The sequence below is a fragment of the Rhipicephalus sanguineus genome, chromosome 10, assembly GCF_013339695.2.
Source record: "Rhipicephalus sanguineus isolate Rsan-2018 chromosome 10, BIME_Rsan_1.4, whole genome shotgun sequence".
In the NCBI taxonomy this organism is placed as follows: Eukaryota; Metazoa; Arthropoda; class Arachnida; order Ixodida; family Ixodidae; genus Rhipicephalus; species Rhipicephalus sanguineus.
In genome coordinates this window covers 70,529,025-70,547,397 of record NC_051185.1, presented here as the reverse complement: position 1 = coordinate 70,547,397, position 18,373 = coordinate 70,529,025, and the positions used below count along the sequence as shown (strand labels likewise).

At 46.6% G+C, this 18,373-nt stretch overlaps 1 protein-coding gene across 5 annotated transcripts in view; it reads right to left on the bottom strand.

Annotated features, from left to right (window-relative positions):
* LOC119372102 (mannose-1-phosphate guanyltransferase beta) overlaps nucleotides 1–15,318 on the bottom strand; it is an 82,583-nt gene extending 67,265 nt beyond the window's left edge. Inside the window, exons 1-6 of one of the 5 annotated variants that reach the window (XM_037642561.2) lie at nucleotides 15,150–15,318; nucleotides 14,309–14,456; nucleotides 14,153–14,233; nucleotides 10,985–11,176; nucleotides 5,221–5,376; nucleotides 3,021–3,230 (exon numbers count right to left, since the gene is read on the bottom strand). In XM_037642561.2, coding sequence (XP_037498489.1) covers nucleotides 3,021–3,230; nucleotides 5,221–5,376; nucleotides 10,985–11,176; nucleotides 14,153–14,233; nucleotides 14,309–14,437 — 768 coding nt within the window. In that variant the 5' untranslated portion in view covers nucleotides 14,438–14,456; nucleotides 15,150–15,318. Of the gene's footprint in view, nucleotides 1–3,020; nucleotides 3,231–5,220; nucleotides 5,377–10,984; nucleotides 11,177–14,152; nucleotides 14,234–14,308; nucleotides 14,457–14,833; nucleotides 14,887–15,149 lie in introns of those variants that run through there. The other 4 variants (XM_049419989.1, XM_037642565.2, XM_037642562.2 and 1 more) reach the window with 4 other exon arrangements.
* Nucleotides 15,319–18,373: the final 3,055 nt, after the last annotated feature.

Here is an 18,373-nt window from a genome sequence, read left to right as displayed (position 1 = left end):
GCGGACTACTACGACGCCAAAAACGGCCGCTGAAATGATCTCATAACAGCTTTCGCTGTAAAAGCAAATGTTTAAAGTCCGTTTGGAGGTCTCCCATTGGCTGCATCCGCGACATTGCTCCAGCACGCCTCGCCATTGGTCCGGTGCTCGCTCCGGGTGAGCGTCGTCTGCTGCTTACGCGTCGCGAGGTCACGGTTGTCGACAATCGCGCTACTTAGTGACGCGTTCGCTCGTTCTGTGTTCATGGGTCGACGATCACTTAGAATATAATTACGCTTTAGTTTGGCAGCTGCAAGCAGAACGTCAATCATCAGATTACGATAGTGCGCCGTGCTCGTCGCGAACATCGCAGACGCGTGTCTCGGACCAACTTGGACCCGCGGTTAGAGGTTCTCCTTGTCAGCACTTCGGTCCTCGTAAGACCATCGCTAGACGACTCTGTGCTTGTGATCGAGCATGATGTACTTTGAAACATCGGGCACCGTGGCTAGGCCTAACTCGTGCAAGTTGCAGCTTTTTCGCGAAAGCGAAGAAGCTTCCAATGTGCTTCGTCGCAAGCAACGAATCGCATCGCCCCCTGGCTTCTCGGAATCATGGATGGGCACTTGACGCATCGGCAGCGAACCCCCCGGCCAAGTTCGTCGCAGAGCGACCACTCAAAGCACTGGTGGAAGCGGCTAGCAGCTTCGCACGTCGGCGCCCCAAAACGCAAGACCAAGCACGCTGCATGCCGATTTATTGTTGTTATATTTATTTTCAATTATTATAAACCGTTATATTTGTTTTCCAGAGGTTCGAATAGTTCCAATAGTAAAATTCTGGTGTGAATCGAATCGAATAGCAAACACTATTCGTCCGCACGGTGTTAGCGCACTTCAAATCACCCGCCTGAACGGACCTTCTGACGTAGCAGTTGCCGTGCCCAACGTTGCCCGCCTTTACTGCCCGGCCGCCAAAGCTACAGTTTTTCGCACAACAGCGGCCATCAACCTTGCAAAAGACGCAGCCACGGGCCACTGCGAAACTGTACAGTTCACCGTAACAGAGCTTAGCTTGACCAGCAGCAGCAGAAGTAGAGTATCGACAGGGGGAAAATAGCGAGAACTAAGCACACGCAGCAGTACGCAATATTGAAACTACCACTGAGACGCGCAGCTCGGCGAAAACGGAACTTTTGAACCACTCGCGCCGTTCCCCATGGTATCGCCAAGAGGTTCTTTTTTCCATGAATCAAACAGAAACAAACAAGCAGCATTCTATTACGTCTTGTGATGCACGGAAGGTTCTTTTTTTATTGCAACTAGTTCGATTAGTAGTGGTTAATTGTACTCGGGACTCTTTGGCGTCATCGGGATCATTTCCAAAGTGTCCCACTCGTGGCGCACATAGTGTCCTACATTTACCTTAATTTCACAATTACAGTGAAACCTCGGTGATACGATCACAGCTCATGCAAATTTCGGGGTGATATGAATTTTTCATTGGTCCCGGCCAAGACTCATTGGTCTGCAATGTAATGGAGTACGGTTGTTGCGAATCGCTTTTCACCCAGTGACGTTTGATACGAACGTACGCTACCGCCCAGGTACGAAGAGGTGCTGTCCGCGCTGCCGCGGAAGATGCGCCAAGACGGGCAAGCCCGGGAACGCAAGCATGGGCATGCGCGCCGCACCGCCAAATTGTCAGAATCACGGTGTAAGAAAAACACTTTTCTTACGGCCAGAATAAACATTCAGAGACGCGTCACGGCCTCCGAGATTGTGTGTGCGAATCTTTGAGGCTCTTATGTGCCTCCGTGTGCCTTCGCGTTTAGATTACAGAGGACATTAGCGCCATGCTTTTTTTTTTCTAACGCGTCGACGCCGGCTGCTGTCGTCGTACTGGGATTACATGTGCCTGCCTCGTGCATCAGACATACTATGAAAGGTGGAGAGGACCGAAAGAAGGCGAGGATGGTCTTGGCGAAGGAGTCAGGCCTCACAACGTCAACATATGCGCGACCGTTGAGGTCGCACTTGTGCGGGCATGGCCGTTAATCTCCCCAAAAAACATGCCCAACTCCTCCGCGATAACAAAATCATATCACAGGACCGTGGTTCTGTAATTTTGTGGCCTTGATCCATCGCGCCAAAGCGCTTCTTTCGTTACTTTCGCTGCACTACTCCGATGTCACGCAAGAAAGCATACTCAAATTTGGAATGGGCTACTGCTGTCGCGGGTCACAACGCACCTGGTACATTAATTAAATACGCGCGTACGGGCCGCCGTATGTTTACGAGTGCTGGTATGATTGCCGACATCTAAAAACTTAACTGACAATCATTCAGGGTTCTTCCTGACATTGCTGCAGCCCTGAAAAACAATAAACGAAAATGTACGCCAGCTTTCTTTTCTCGCATGCTAATTTTCCATGCTTTCTGGTGATACGAATTTCGGATGATACGAATATTTTTCGTGGTCCCGTGAGATTCGTATCACCGAGGTTTCACTATACTAGAGCACTGCTGTTGATACTATTGACGTTTTAGACGTTCTCACACATAGACCTTTCACTCTGACATAAATTGTTATTTGCCTTTAGTGTCCCTTTAAAGGGCCAGTAAACTGTTCTTTTTGCCACGAGATTATCATAATGACATGCTCTTTATAATTTTTGTAAGAATGTAGTTAGCGTTTTGTTGCTAAAGCTGCAGTGGGCATGAGAAGAGTCAAAGACGGAACTAAGCAACTTGGTTCTGTCTATAATATGATGTATGCAAATGCATGACGTTCTGTGTAGGGTAGCAAGTAAGGATGTGCATTTTGACGGTTTATTCAAATTGCATGTTGTGTTTAAAACGGTTTATCATAAGGTGTATGCATCAAAAGCGTAAACAAAATGCTTGTAGCTCAGCTGCTGTCTTTGCCTGTACAAGGGCGAAGGAATCCCTCAAGCTATTCATAAATGGCTTTTCCCTTCGCCTACGATCCCGTGTTGGAATAAATCAATAAAAATCAATCAGGTACATCTGCGCACGCACCATGAGCACATTGCCAACTATGCCCGGCCCCTGAGGCAGCAGGATTTCGGGCCTCTTCACTCGTACCGACTGCAGGTACAGGCACATGCCGGTGAGGAAGTCCTTGGGTTGACCGACGTCCATCCAGAAGCCCTGTAGCTCCATGGCGTACAGCTGGCCTTCGGAGACCATAGCTGGGAACACCTCTTTCTCTATGGACGTCGGCTTCACCTGAGAGGAGCACGCGAAATCAGCAAGCGTTAAACACGTCTGCACGTGTCTGTGGAGGAGCTGTGAGAGAAAAGTCAGCAAACACCATTTACTCCAATCTACCACACACCTAATTTTTGCAGGCTCAAAATAAATATGCGACTGAATGTACCGATTCTAGGTTTTCTAAATAAAACTACGGCATGCCCCTATGTTGACGATCAGCAAAGAGAGATAGTAGAGTTTGCCTTCACAGTTTGGGAAACATTATGCTGGCAGTTCCTTTGCTGTGATCCAGTTTTCCAGACCAGTAGACTATCAGTAAACGGAAATCTCTTAAACGGAACTGCTGCTTAAATGCAACTATCCCTAATGTGATTGGTTTCATATTTGAACTCTGCACCCCTGTTCATATCTCGGTAACCGGAACTCCGATCAAGGGAAACACATTTTCCTGGTCCGCTCAAGTTCTGTTTAACAAGAGCCTACTGTACATTCTAGATACACCTTGACTGTGTATTAATTCAAGGGTCATTATCTGGACAAGCTTGGTTTACGTGGAGTTGCCTCATGATATTTGCAATCTTGCGTTTGAGTTCTAGATATTTTCCCACTTTCGAACCATAGAAATGTTTCCTGGTGAATATGCTACCACCATCAATATGACACCCACAGGCCTTATGCACGCAAAAGAAGTTGCGACACTGCAGTTTTCAGCGTTCAAAATAACTCTCGTTTGACACAAGCTTTCATAACGAAACTAATAAGCATATCTGGGGTTTTACGTGCATACGATTATAAGGCATGCCGCAGTGAAGGGCTCCGGACATTTTGACCATCTGGTGTTTTTAACTTACACTGACATCGCACTGTACACGGGCCTCTAGCATTTCACCTCCACCGAAATGCAACTGCCGTGGCCAGGAGTGAACCCACAACCTTTGGGTCAGCAGCCAAGCACCGTAACTGCTACACCACCACGGTGAACTCGTAACGAAACTGGCGCATCGCTATAGGCACTTCATTGGGAACGAATGCAATGCACGCAGGTCAAGGTCGAGCAAGGAATGAAACTATATGGAATCGCAACGAAATGTGCTCCTTCGTTATTTTGTGATGGCAATGACACCGAGTCTGACCCCTCTAAAGGGAGGGTAATGCAGACTCTGCAAACGTGGCTTTAGTTTCGTACTCGATTTTCTATATGCAGGCCAATTTTTAAACTTGTTTCATCAGAAAAAAAGGTGCACTCTAGACTAAACACCGCATCTCTCTGTTCATCAAAAAACATGTGTAACAGCTCAAGGGAGGTCTGTTACCACAAACTTGAAAGAGCCCTGAAACACTCATGCAATGCAGCAGCCAGCGCACAAGTGTGCTCTTTCAGTTACTGTAGATGCCTCAGTCGGTCACCTGTGACATTCAGCCTGCTGTGACAGTACTAATAAATGGATATCATTGTCCATAATGTGCCATATGGTGTTTGAACCCCTCATGAAATTTCTTTACGTGCGCTCATGTATCTATGATACACGCACACACACAAAACATGAGGATATCAAATGCACATTCCAACCCCCATCCCCCCCGTAATAACACTCTGGCTATGCTCCTGTTTACAATATGAGCAAGAATCATCCTTGGCTCGGAAGGATGTGTCCTAAAGTAAAATAAATGTTGTACTAAGCCACCACAGCAAGGAAAACTGGTAGGTGGCACCCACCTAATATGAGCGTGGTAAGCAGCTGGTGAAAGTTGCACAGGTCTTCACAATTCAATAGGCTGAACTTTTCTTAGAGGTTTCTCGGCACTCATCTTAAGTGTCGATCCGGTGGCCTCCCAGGAAACGATTTCAATATTCTCACAAACTTGGGTAGGAGCTCCCAATGCAAAGTTTGTTTCTTCTTAAATGTCTGCGACGTTACAAACCACTTTTGCCCCACTCAATAGCTTTTTACCAGCAAAGCGCAAAAGGAAGGACGAGCCTCGGTAAATGCGGAACCTTTCTTACCTCTATTCGTTTGAGTATGTCCGGTGTGAAGATGTACAGGCCCGCGTTGATCTTGTTGGACACAAACTCTTGCGGCTTCTCCACGAACCGCTCTATGCAGCCCACCTCGTTGTACACGACCACGCCGTACTTGGAAGGCTCCTCAACTCGTGTAACCTACGCAAACACGTAGGCGTCGGCCAATCGCGCACAACTGCCCCTTCTGTTGCCCAGAAAAACGAGAAAAAGGACACGATGGAGGACAAGTAGACGAAGCGAACACCGACAATCAACTTTTCCGCAAACTAAGTAGTTTACTTAAAGGAGTACCAACACGATGTTGAGACATCGTACAAGGGTCATTTTTCATTTCCTTGGTGTGCAGTGTTAACGCTCTCCACACACCGGAGTGAAACAACACATATAGAATATTTTACATTGATTTTAAAGTTTTTGTCCCTGAGCATTAGCAAGGCAGCCCCACCACAATGGACATTATCCCAACGAGTCAAGAAAGTTCCACTGAGTGTGTGAACTCTGCGTCCAGCATGCGGCCTAAATCGCAGAAATCACTGTTGGGTCACTGGACAATAATTCACTCATCATTGTTTATGTGCACTACGAGCAGATGACGGACCTGCCGCTAGTACGTCACAAGTTGCTGTCTCCCCGTGACATCACACTGCAATGACACGTCCCTGAGAAGCTGCCACCTTGATATCGAAACCGAATGCGCTTTTTTAAGGTAGCGGTATTAAAAATATATTCGATGCATTCGCAGGCACCACAATACTCTTTTTAGGGTTCTCAACACCAGTGTTTTTATTTGGAGCAAAAAACTGAAAATATTTAAAATTCGTGTCAGTACCCGCAAACAAGACGCATGTACCACCATGGACACATGAGCTGGGAACAGGGCGCAAATGTAAGAATGCCAGAATAACAGTGACAGATTTCTGTACAAGGGCGGATTGTAGTGATGCAGAACTATCGATGGTACTACCGATACTATCGATAGCTGAGCCACTATCGAACTATCGATGGTAACAAATACTATCGATAGCGCTATCGATAGTAAAAGTTCGATGGTACTATCGATAGCATAAAATCAACATAACGAACTCATTGCAGAATAAACTTGGTTCCCCGCGTGCGTGGTACATAGGGGAGCTGGAGGAGCACGCTGAAGGGCAAGAACGTTGACATCCTTGTGTTTTTCACTTGAGTACTTTGCTGACACATGATCATAAAGTCAAACTATTCAGCTGTAGTGGAAAGGAAGGTGTTACATGTACTAGAACTGCGCAGATTCATATTTATATTGCATTTTATGATTTCAAAATAAAAAAAAATATCATGAACTAAGGTTGTTAATTGTAAGGTGTAACTGGTTGCTTTTGGATGGGAATTTATTGATTTATTTATGGACATATTCCGCCATTTTCACTGCAGAAATAATTTATATCTTTTGCCAAGAAGTGCTCATAAATTAAGCGACGCAGATAGTAGGCTATCGCAAATATTTTGACAATATGGCCGGCCCGCAACAGCATCATTATTCACACTATCGATAGTATCATACCCGCCAACCTGGCGACATAGAAATTAGTAAAACTTTCATGCGGCGGGGGGGAGGGGGGGTGTAGCCAACCCACTTTTTATTGCGATAGCAATTATATGGACAGTCTCGACCGGTTTTTGGCGTCGCCGTCATGTCCTTCCGGTATGAAGTCCAAATTGATAAGATCCCCCCGCGCATTGTATGTTCTACCGCGGGGCAAAAGCGCGCGAGCGGGTTCGACGAACGCGGCCGAAGCAGAGTTCAAACGAGCCGGCCCATTTCCGGCGATCGGAGGGTGCATGCGATAACATCACCCCGCTCGGGAGTCCTGCCGTCGAAGCAGACAGGAAACGCGCCGCCCTTCTTTAATGAGCCTTAAAAGACGCGGGGGGTGGGGGGTGTCGCGCGAGGAGCAACTTTGAACTTTGAATCTAAGGGCGCGGTCGCGATCGCTGGCGCGCGCTATCTCGAAAGCTATCACAGCGGGCGGCTCGTAAACCCTTCTACGTGCTGCGCTCTCAACGCGAAGTGACTATGCGGAGAGCATCGCTCCCTGGAGCGGCCGTATTCTCTTACAACAGCGTTTTGTAGTTACGCGAGATCGGATACAAAACAGTTAGCTGCCAGCCTCACTTCGTGTAACACTACAATTTGTTGCTATCGCATTCATTGCGTCGCCCTTGCGGTGAAACTGTGACTTTTTTTTGTTTTCAAGTTCGGAGGGTTTTGCCTTTGGCGACAAGCTTAATCATGTTTTTGCAACCATAAGTAAAATCGGTCAGAGAGTAATCAGCAACAACTCAATTGGGCAACAATTTATTTTTGCAGTGACTTTGCTGTTGCGGACTTTGCCCGCTTCAGAAAGTTCTCCGTGTAGCTTTGCTCAAAGCAAGTTCCACTCTGGTGCCCGTTCACCATCAGCAGGCTCTCGAGAGTTTCTTCACAGACAAGATGAGCGAAACTCCGAGTTTTGTTGACAGTGCTGAATATTCTCTCGCATTCCGCATTACTGTGGGGAATGAAGAGAATGCCCAGCATAACCAATAAAATTCTGTGGAACCTGAGCGATCCGTCAACACTTCGAACAGCTCCCAAACGTGCCCACTGCACGTCGCACCTGGGCTTAAACACAGCAGCCCTACTGCGTCGGACGCGGCAGCCAGTCATACGAAGAGCGACACGAACAATGTAGTCCTCACCGCCGACCCGCGAACAAAGCCCACTGCCACATGTTTGCGCTTTGCGTACGCGCCAAGGCGGTATGGATTCGTAGCCACCCCCCGAGAAGACGACAGAAGTCGCTAAATGTTGAAGCAGCTGCTGCTGATGATGATAACACAGCGACGTTTTCGGGGCCTCCGCGACTAGCTACGGCAATGCGCAGTAGTTGATCACGAAGGCCACGCTGTTTTAATGGACTTTTAATTTTTTTTATCGAAAATGATATGGTTTCCGTAAAATTTCAGCTAACTTTCGTAAAATCGTAAGCGAGGTCGAAATTCGTACATTTTACGGAAAATTCGGAAGAATTGGCAGGTATGATAGTATTGACACGTGGTTGTGACGGTGAAGAATGCTGCAGCGAGACTGGGAAATAATAATAATAACTGTTGGGGTTTAACGTCCCAAAACCAATATATGATAATGAGAGACGCCGTAGCTGAGGGCTCCGGAAATTTCGACCACCTGGGGTTCTTTGACAAGCACCTAAATCTAAGTAGTATTTTCGCCTCAATCGAAAATGCGGCTGCCGCGTCCGGGATTCGATCCCGCGACCTGTGGGTTAGCAGTCGAGACTGGGAAATACGGAGCTCTTTATTTGGGCAATCTTGTGCCCAGAAAATCAAAACTCAAAATACAAGCGATACAGGCCGCGCACTGATAGTGGCAACAACAGTCATCGGCCGTCGAGTAATCGATGAAACGCGTCGTCTTTTGTACTACATCAGTCATCAAACCTTCCAGCGTTATCGCTGGTGCTCGCGTAAGCTCTAGAATAAACTTGACTATTCGCGTCCGGCGCGTAATCTTAACACAGTGATCTCAAATAATCGTGAAGCTTCTGAAACATTACGGGGCGGTCTGCGTCAAACGTTGCTAACAGTCTTTGTGGGTGAAACCCGAATGCATAAAAACAAAGCAATAAACACGTGTGGCAGTAATATCGCTAGTAATGTTAACCATGGTACTACCGATTGCATTATCGATAGTTTGTCGATAGCGGTACTATCGATAGTTTTTCCACACTATCGATAGTTTAAAAAAAACTATCGATAGTTTTAAAAAACTATCGATACTATCGATAGTCAATTTACCGATAGTTCTGCATCACTAGCGGATTGTGACAACCAAAGAAAAAATAGTGTTTAAAATGTCTAAGTTCACGTGAGGTTTGCCGACACGTCCTTTTGTGAAGACAGATTCAAGCTTCCAGGTTTAGCAATCCTGACGCTTCGGTTTACTGTAATTTGTCTGTGACAGCACGCATACCCACACGAACTTTTAATAATAGAACCCCGAAGCCACTTAATATCTTCACAGCTCAAACAGTCTGGGGGTGCTATACCCCCGTAAAGTCGTTTTCTCCTCATAGCGCCCACACATCTTAGTTAGCATAAATGCCACCATGAGAGAGTTGGAGCTGTGCTCCTGAGGTGGCACCACTGGTGCCACCTGGAGGGAGCGAGGTTACGTGGGGTCGTGAGGAGGGGAGCTCATGCTCTTGAGGTTTGGCCCGGCCGTTGGCGGTCATCTCTCGCAAGAGGTTCGTGGGTATGATTTTACGACTGAGTCTTACGGGCTCCCGTGGCAAGTCGAACGTCAGCAATGCTGCAGTTGCGGTACATTGTATGTGTTATGTTGTCTGTGTGTTTTATTAAGGCAAAAGCCTTAGATGCCTGATCAAGTGCGAAAATTGACCGTCGGCGTCCCGCGGCGTCGGGGACCCCACGAGAGATGCAAAAAATCATCATCAAGGGATGAGGTCACGGGTCACCAAAATCTGTGACGTCATCATATCATAAATTTTGCCGCGACATGTTACATCATGCCGTTGTCACATGACATCGTAGCTTGGTCAAAATTGGGCAGATCATGGAGGCACTGCAAAACCACGTGAGGTGCCCAAAGCTTTCGGAAGGTGGCGGGGCAGGATCTATATATACCGGTCGACGACAGTTCACCGTAGCATTCATAAAAACAGCGATCGAGTTCGTGAAGGCACAAAGAAACCTGGTCTAAAGTTTGTGAAAAGTGTGTTGGGATGCTAGCGCACGTGAACGCAAGCGGAAGCCGTTAGTCACAAACAATAACTGAAAGTTTGTCTTTGCCCGGGTGGTTCTCGCTCTTCCAATCTCGCCGGATACTGTTTCTTTGTTGCTTCCTGCAATGCCGGCAGCTCTGGTTACAGCGGCAGGCACGTATGGCTATGGTCAGCGGGCAGATCGAGTGCTCCACAGAAGCATTCGCTACTGGCGGATGCTGAAGGATCACATCACGACACGCAACGTTCAGAAGTAAACTGTTTCGGTGCCAGACTGCAGCATATCTAGAGGAGGAAACGAAGGTTGGACAGTTCAACCAGGAGCCGCACTCGCGTCGTGATTGCTACCGTTGACCTCAAAGTGCATCCAAATTAAGGCTGTCAAGACGGTTGTGACGTTTTACGAAGATAATGCTTGAGGCCATCTTTTGGCTTTCTGCCATGTGGAACTTACGTGTTTTCACTGTGCAACATTTGAAATTGCGTTTGCTTCACGGTAAAGGCGCCTTCTGATACTTTGGCCGATCCACGTACTTTTTTTTTTCGATTTTCAGCAGTTAGAAGTGGGGGGTCCGACCTATATTCTGATTTTTACGGTATTTGTTAGATTCGGCTGGTGAACTCGCCGTTATAAAAGCTGTTAATAAACATTCGATGTTCATTGCACTACCGTGTGAACTGTGTCTGTTTGTTCAAAGAGTGGCTCTTTCAAGCCCCCCCAACAAGCAGAAGAAAAGCCTGAGGGCGCACATTACCCTAGCTTTACTGTTGCAGCAATGGCCTCCACTGTGCATTTTGACAGTATATGGCGTGCACACAAACAATGGACACTAGAAGAATGACGGAAACAACACAGGCGCTGCCACTTTCCGTGCTACTGCCTCCATAGAGGTTGTACTCTGAGTTGACCATGTGGACAATTTGCGAGAACAGCAATGCAGAGCGTAAAAGGAAAGACTCACAACTATGGTGCCTTCCTTGCCGTGGTGCTTGTGAAACTGCACCATCTCCTTGAGCGGGAAGTCGCAGATGACGTCGCTGTTGAGGACGAAGAAGGGCTCGTTTTCATCCGCGAGGAGGTCCTTGGCAAGGGCCAGAGGGCCGGCCGTTCCCAAAGGCTCATCCTCTTGGGAAAGCGTTATCTTCACTCCCAGCTGCACGAGAACAGGCACATGACAACTTTTAAAGGAAGACTTCTCCAAGTGAGTTCCGTGTGAAGTACACGCAGGGCTAAAGCATCTATGAATAGACTTATATCGATGATTTTTCTTACGGAAACCCGTAAAACCAAATCAAGCAAGGGTAAACTTTTAGACATGAGGAACATGACCGTAAAAGGTTTACTCCAACTTAACACAACAATTATCAACAAAATGACAGATGTTTCGCCACCTATGCAGGTGGCATTCTCAGTGTATACTGGTAACAATTGAGCAGGGGTACACCAGTCCAATAGTCACATACGTCCTTGAAAACTTCCGGCAGGGAGCAGCGGTTGCTGTTGCAAGCACATGCGTCACAACGAATGTGCCATTTGGTTAGTTTCGCATAGAATCAATTCAAAATAATAATAAGAAATTCTCGTGTTATGTGTACCACAAGTTAAATTAAACTGAGACTTCACAATACGCCTTTATGACACGGGATTATGAAAGTTTAGTAATAAATAGTAATAAACAAAACCACAATATGTCGCTGCTTTTTCTTTTTTCCTTACCTGCACCTAACGAACACTACTGAGATGCTGTGTGGTAGAAGGTGTGGGGGTTCATTAATATAATCATCTGGACATATGTTGTCATTTCACCGTGCCTTCTCTCCTCGGCATGCGTTAAAACTTGTCCTCGCAATTACTCTATTCGTGGCTGCCTTCGCAGCCTCTGCAATACATGACAGTTGGCCCATCTCCAGTTGTAATGTTTAGCTGCCAACATGCATTTGACATATCTCCAGTCCCTACTACCGCTCCCTGGCCATGAAGCATAAGCATACAAGAGAGGACGCGCAGACGCTGGCCTATCTATTCGGCCCGGTGTTATCTCCACTCGGGTACAACACCTGCCAGACCACACGCGGCACATAGTATCGGAGCGACAGTGAAGGCCAGTGATAAGCATAACCAGAGTCCTAGAACGTGCACCCGGGAATCCCCTTGGACTTGTTTTGTGCCAACTGGAAGATAGCACAACCACCGAGAAAATTACACCTAACAAAAAACATGTTTGTTCAATCCCTAATGCCTGGTAGAAATGATAATTTGTACATCATTTATACATCAGTGCCACTAATCTCAGATGCCAGTCATGAACAGACACTACCAGCCTCACTCGAGGTGGAAAGAGTGCCAAACGTGCACGTAATGATTGAAAGTGTGTACAGCAGCAGGAGAACCTCGGAGCTAAGCTATTCTCAAGTGTTTTTGCGAAAACGAGGCTGCATTGTATGAAACATTTTTTCAAACAGTATATGCATCCAAATATGTGAAACTTCAACAAACTGAAAAATCCTGCAGTGAGCAAGGCAAGAATTCGACAAGCTAATCGGTGATACACACAAGATGTTTCTGCTTTTGCAAGTGCATGACCACTCCAGCGTCACATGTGAATATTAAAAAAAAAAAGATGCAACAAACTTCTTTCAAGCATCCACTGCATGTGCAAAGGTGCCACTAATCAACAAGCTAACTGAATGAGAAATAACTGCGTACGAACAAGAAACACACTACTGTGATGTTTGAATATGTGAAGAATAGCATGCTCAGAAGTGAATCCGAGCTCTTCACATACGGCAGAACACACAAGGAAAGCATTCCACATCCAGTCGCTCCAAACCAAGGCCAAACTTCTTAACAGCAGATAAAACTTTGACTAAGAAACTGTGTGTATAGATTTTGTGAAAGAAACATGAAGAATGAATTGACGTGTAGTATACTATCATTCCAATGATGCATTTCTAAATACACATTTCCCCTCGAGTCTATTTCAAGCCATGCAAATAAAACAACCCTGAGGTGCACGCCGTCACTAAGGAGTAATAATAATTGTTGGGGTTCTATGTTTCAAAACCATGATGTGATTATGAGAGACGCCGTAGCAGAGGGCTCCAGAAATTTCGACCACCTGAGGTTCTTTAAGGTGCACCTGAATCTAAGCACTTGGCCCTCTAGCATTTTGCCTCGATCGAAATGCGGCTGGAATTCAATCCTGTGACCTTTGGGTCAGCAGTTGAGCACCATAACCACAAGACCACCACGGCGGGTATGTCAGTAAGGTGTGCTCCTTTGTTTCTCAATGAACGAAAGAAGGGAAATTTTAAGGGCTCGTTTGTCTTTGCTAGACACAACATTACTTAGAACTAACAGACAATAAAGCCAAAGAAAGTATAGGGGATGTTTTACGTAGTAATTAGGATATAAATGTGAAGAAAGTAAAGTGGACAAAAAGATAACCTGCCGCCGGCAGGGACCGAACCTGTGAGCTTCGAATAACGTGTCCAATGCTCTAGCACTGAGCTACGGCGGCGGTCATCCTCCCATCCACTTTATGGGGTGTATATGTGCATTTAAACCTAGGAGTGTTGGTCAACGTCGCTAGTAGCCATGACAACAAGTGTGGAACACTCTTTTTCGGCCTGCTAGCGTCACGTAGCCCGTGATCATTTTACGAGCTGGCAGCTGACCAATAATCCCTCGCACACTACCTGAAGGCATCCAGTGTGCCAGAACGAGATTCTCGCTATGAACGAACGAAAGAAGGTGAATTACGAAGGGCTCATTTTTCTCAATGTGCTTGCACAGCCTATACCCAGAGCTATTGTGGACGAGGTATGTCATTTGTCGTAGACGGAAAATTATCATCATCATGAACCGGCACTAGCTCAATGGCCGCCCAAGCATTCTGTAGAGATGGCAAACATGAGAAGCTGAACCGTGCCCACCATGTCCGCTGTGATCCAGCCTTGCACGACCTTGTGCAAGCTGCACTAATTTTTTTAAACACCTTAGCTTTATACCATAATGCAGCCCATTCTTTGACCACTGTAATGAACGTGAATGGGCAATATTAATCCAATCGGGAGACGCCATTTAAATTGCTATCATTGCCCAACACTTGTACAGGAATGCACCCTACCTTTTCACCTTCTGCCTTGACTTCCTTCTCAAGCAGCTCGGCGCGGTAGCTCACGGCCAAGATGACGTGGTTCACACCGGCCTGCGGCGAGGTCAAGGTACGACAAGATGATACGAGGTCAAGTTCAAGTTCGCCGCTTCAACTCGCAAGACTTACCTCGACGAGCGCTTCGATCTGATGCATCATCATCGGTTTGTTGCAGAATTCGACGAGCGGCTTTGGCCTGCTCAGCGTGAGAGGCCGCAGCCGAGTCCCGTAACCTCCGACTAATATGAGAGCCTTCATCTTTCACCTCTAACGACCTCTGCAAAAAAAAAAAAAAAAGATCGAGCGTGAGAAAGCACTATAAACACGTCAGGCGATACAGAACCACCGAGCGCAAGCAGATCAGGCAATACTGAACCACCGAGCGCAAGCGATCTGAGAGGCGTGTGCCGTGATACCAAACACTATTTTCTCAAGTTGCATGGATGAGGATCTCATCTTAGCACCACCTGTGAATGGAATAGGAATGCTTCGATCTTCCTAGTCAACCGACATTACAGAGAACCGGCGAGTCAACAATGGAAAAAGAAACTATGCACGTCGGCTAATTTATATCTATAGGTAATGAGTAATGAAGATGAGCGCATGCTGAGCTCTCTCCGCAGCTATAATACATCATAGAACGAAGCGACAAACCCGCTCAACAAACCGGCAACTGAAGACGGAGGCACGCGGCTTGCTTCTTGAACGGCGTTCGCGTGTCACCTGTCACGTCAGCGACGCGCCGATTTCGAGATCGACACATCACCCGCGCGCGTCAACGCTTTTCCACGTTCGCGTCGCCGGATCGGCGCGCGAGGTAGATTAGACGTTTGTCCCTGGCGTATTTGTAGACACTCGAAAACAAAATTGTCTCGCAGACCGAAAGTTGCCGAGGGTCAGACGTTGCGTCATGCGCTAGCACAGGTCGCTGGCACCGAAGACCGAGACGTGCGAATCGTTATTTACTCACCGGAAGCCACGCTCAGCTCAGCATTTTTCTCGGGCTGCCACGACGGCGATCCACGTGTTAGAAGGAGGGGGCGAGGTCCAATATCGCCGACAGCTTGCTTGCCGGCCTGCCCAGCTGCGGAGCTGACGATTAAAAAAAACACCGACGTCGATGACGCCATGTTGTTGATAACGATGCCTCCTGCGCTGTATCGCGGAGGAAATCGTTTCGTTTTCTCAAATTTGCTCCGTTGCATCAACTCGGCTGTTAGGGAGAAAATCCAACGCTTAAAGTAGCGCTAACTCTGCTCTAATCCAGCGCGAATTCTGCGGTTAATGTAGTGCTACTGTCGTTCTTGTGTAGGTCTTGGTGTAGTTATAAATCCTGCGCTTATGCATCTCCACTACTGTGAAACCTGAGGAAGCTTGTACGGGGAACCCCAGTGATTCCCGTGGCAACCGCGCGCTTGCCGAGGCGGTGGTGCCCTCTCTTGCGCGCCGCGGGCATCAGCCGGATGTTTCAGAAGCGTGTTTCGCGATTTTAGGTAAATTATTGCGATTAATTCTTGCTTATTTCTGTAGTTTATATTTTAGACCTTGTTAGTTTCTTTCGCACTGGTTTGGAGCATTGTCAGCCTTGTTTTAGGCCTGCATTGACCACTGCGTGACCATGCGACATGAGTCAGTGGATGCACGATGACAAGCCAGGCCCCTAAAGTGCAAAAATCAGGATGTTGATCATAATGCCATGTAAGGGGCGACTCTTGCTCAAGAGAATCACGTTTGAGCAGTCACGAGGCACCTTGCTTGTGTCACGCGCGCACTGCCTGGAAAAACGGATGTGCATCTCATGGAGTTCTTGTGTTCCATTCTGTGGTCATTTTGTTGCCAAAGCACAACGTCGTAACCTGCACTGGCTGTGCGTCAACTCCTGTGACATGCACTGTGGGAGTGTCACAGTACCTGCGAAACATGAATTCCGGTGCGACCAACATTCGCGCTTTCGCTGCGACAGGCGTCGCAGCACTCGATCCCTTACACTCCAAGGAGCTGCACGGGCATGCCTACAAGTATAGTGCAGCTCAAAATCCAGGTAACTGAGCATTGTATTATATATCATGGTCAGCAAGCCCGTTTGCATCTTCGTATAAGTGCTGCAAGATGACTCCCAGCAATACCAACCTCAACTATCCTTACTAATGTGAGCACACCATCACCATCCAATCATCCGCCATCGTCAATGACGTTTTCCAAGACAAACTGGACTAAGGGCACTTCTCCTTACCTTAGCTATATCCTCAGATGAAGACATTTATTTCCTCTTTCTCCTTTTTTTTTTCATATCCATTCAAACTGTAACCCAATCAAAATGGTAATTTACCTGGTGTTGTGCAGCTCCATTTCACCTAGCTCGTTACTTCCATTTAATTGTTTTAAATCTAGACTACTGTCTTTCCAGCATTCAGTGTCATGGCTGACACGTTTTCTTTCATTGCTCATTGCATGTATGGCCCATCTTAAGTGTTAAGCTAAAAGTGTCCACCTTGTACCTTAGTCACCACAGGATGCGATGAATACACATTTCAGCAAAGATATTGCACACTTCTAGTTACCCGTATTCAATTAAACTAATTTTTAGATATGTCAGTATGCAGTCTTGTGGCCCAATTGTGTACAGGTAGCATGCTGCATGCAGCCCCCACTGAATGATACTACCAAAGTACTCTTCCGCCCTCTGGGAACTTAAAACAGAGTAACGTCACAGTTGTTACTACTGAAGGTCGACACAACCTCAAAAGTTGCCACTAAGGCAGTCCATGGGAGACTGAATGGCAACAGTGCTTGAACGCACATAGTAAGTGCGACTTCACAAGGACGTAGAAATAACACAGAGACAGCACTCACGTTATAAAATACTACTTCTTAAGGCTAGTCCGATATACCCTTTGGGTGCAAATTACGATGGACTGTGAAAATGTCATATTCACGCAACATAATTCCAAGCACTCAATATTATAACTCAAGAAAGAAAATGAGGTAATACATCTTGTGCAACTTTCAGTAATTAATGGCAATTAGCATGTAGTTAAGTATAATTATTTTGGGATCGGTCAGCTCTGACCCTCGCATAAAAAAAATGAACTGCATGCCCAGTTTGTTTTTTGGTTGTATTCGTTTCGAGCAAAAAAATAATGACGTTGCTCCTGGAACGCGGCATGTTGAACATGGTAGTGTCTCCACCAAAGTGATCCTCTGTGGCAGTACACAGCATAATGAAGTTAAATGAGTGCTATTTGTCCACTCAGGAAGCATGTGTACAAATGTGCACATTGTGTTTCAAGCCACTTGAAGAAACAGGCGGTGTGCGACGCACCTCCGTTGTCGATGTGTACAATTGTACACATCGCCGCTGAAGGGAATATAAAAGAACGTAGTCATCGTAGCCCATTGAAGCTCGTAGTGCACAACTTGGAATCTCTGACGAAACAACTGTTACAAATGCAGGTAAGGATGGAAACCGAATAGTTTTCATGCTTACCTGCATGAAATAATTCATGTGGGCACTGCACAGATGCGCAAGTGCTAGTTTTAGGACATCGAACTCTACCAACAAATTGGCAAATCTCCCACAAAATTGCAGGAGTGGCCACACGGTGAATGATGGAACATTAGTTTCAAGCACACCAAAGATGTAGTAGACAATGAACGTAGACAACACTGTCCGAGTCTTCAGTGCACTTCAAACTAATATTTCATCATGAACGTTTGCCAACTAGCTCAACTCGCCACATTGTTGCATGGTGAAATGGCAAAGCCCAGCTATTGGAACCTTCTAGCTTGCCTGAATGTTTCACCTTTTACTGTGCCACTTCACCAGCAGCATGAATTGGGACCAACAATGGTGGCAGACTGTTGCGACAGCCTTGTCGAACAAGGAGTCGGAAACATTTTAGTGCTTCACGAACATTTCCGATGGACTTTTCTGTTCCAACACTTTACACCAGCAAGTGAGAATATATGAGCTCATCACTGGAACAGCTGCAACTCTGTGCCCTCTCTCATTAAAACACGGCACCGCTAACAAAATGCAGCTGCTCATGCCCAAGTTTCAAGTAACATGGTATGCCACAAGTATTGCAATACGAATTCTAAAAACCTTCCTTTACAGTGTAAACCTGCTCCTGGTGGCCTACGTTTGCTCAGTTACCACGAATCAAAAGCCTTGCTCACGCACAAAGTCGCCCA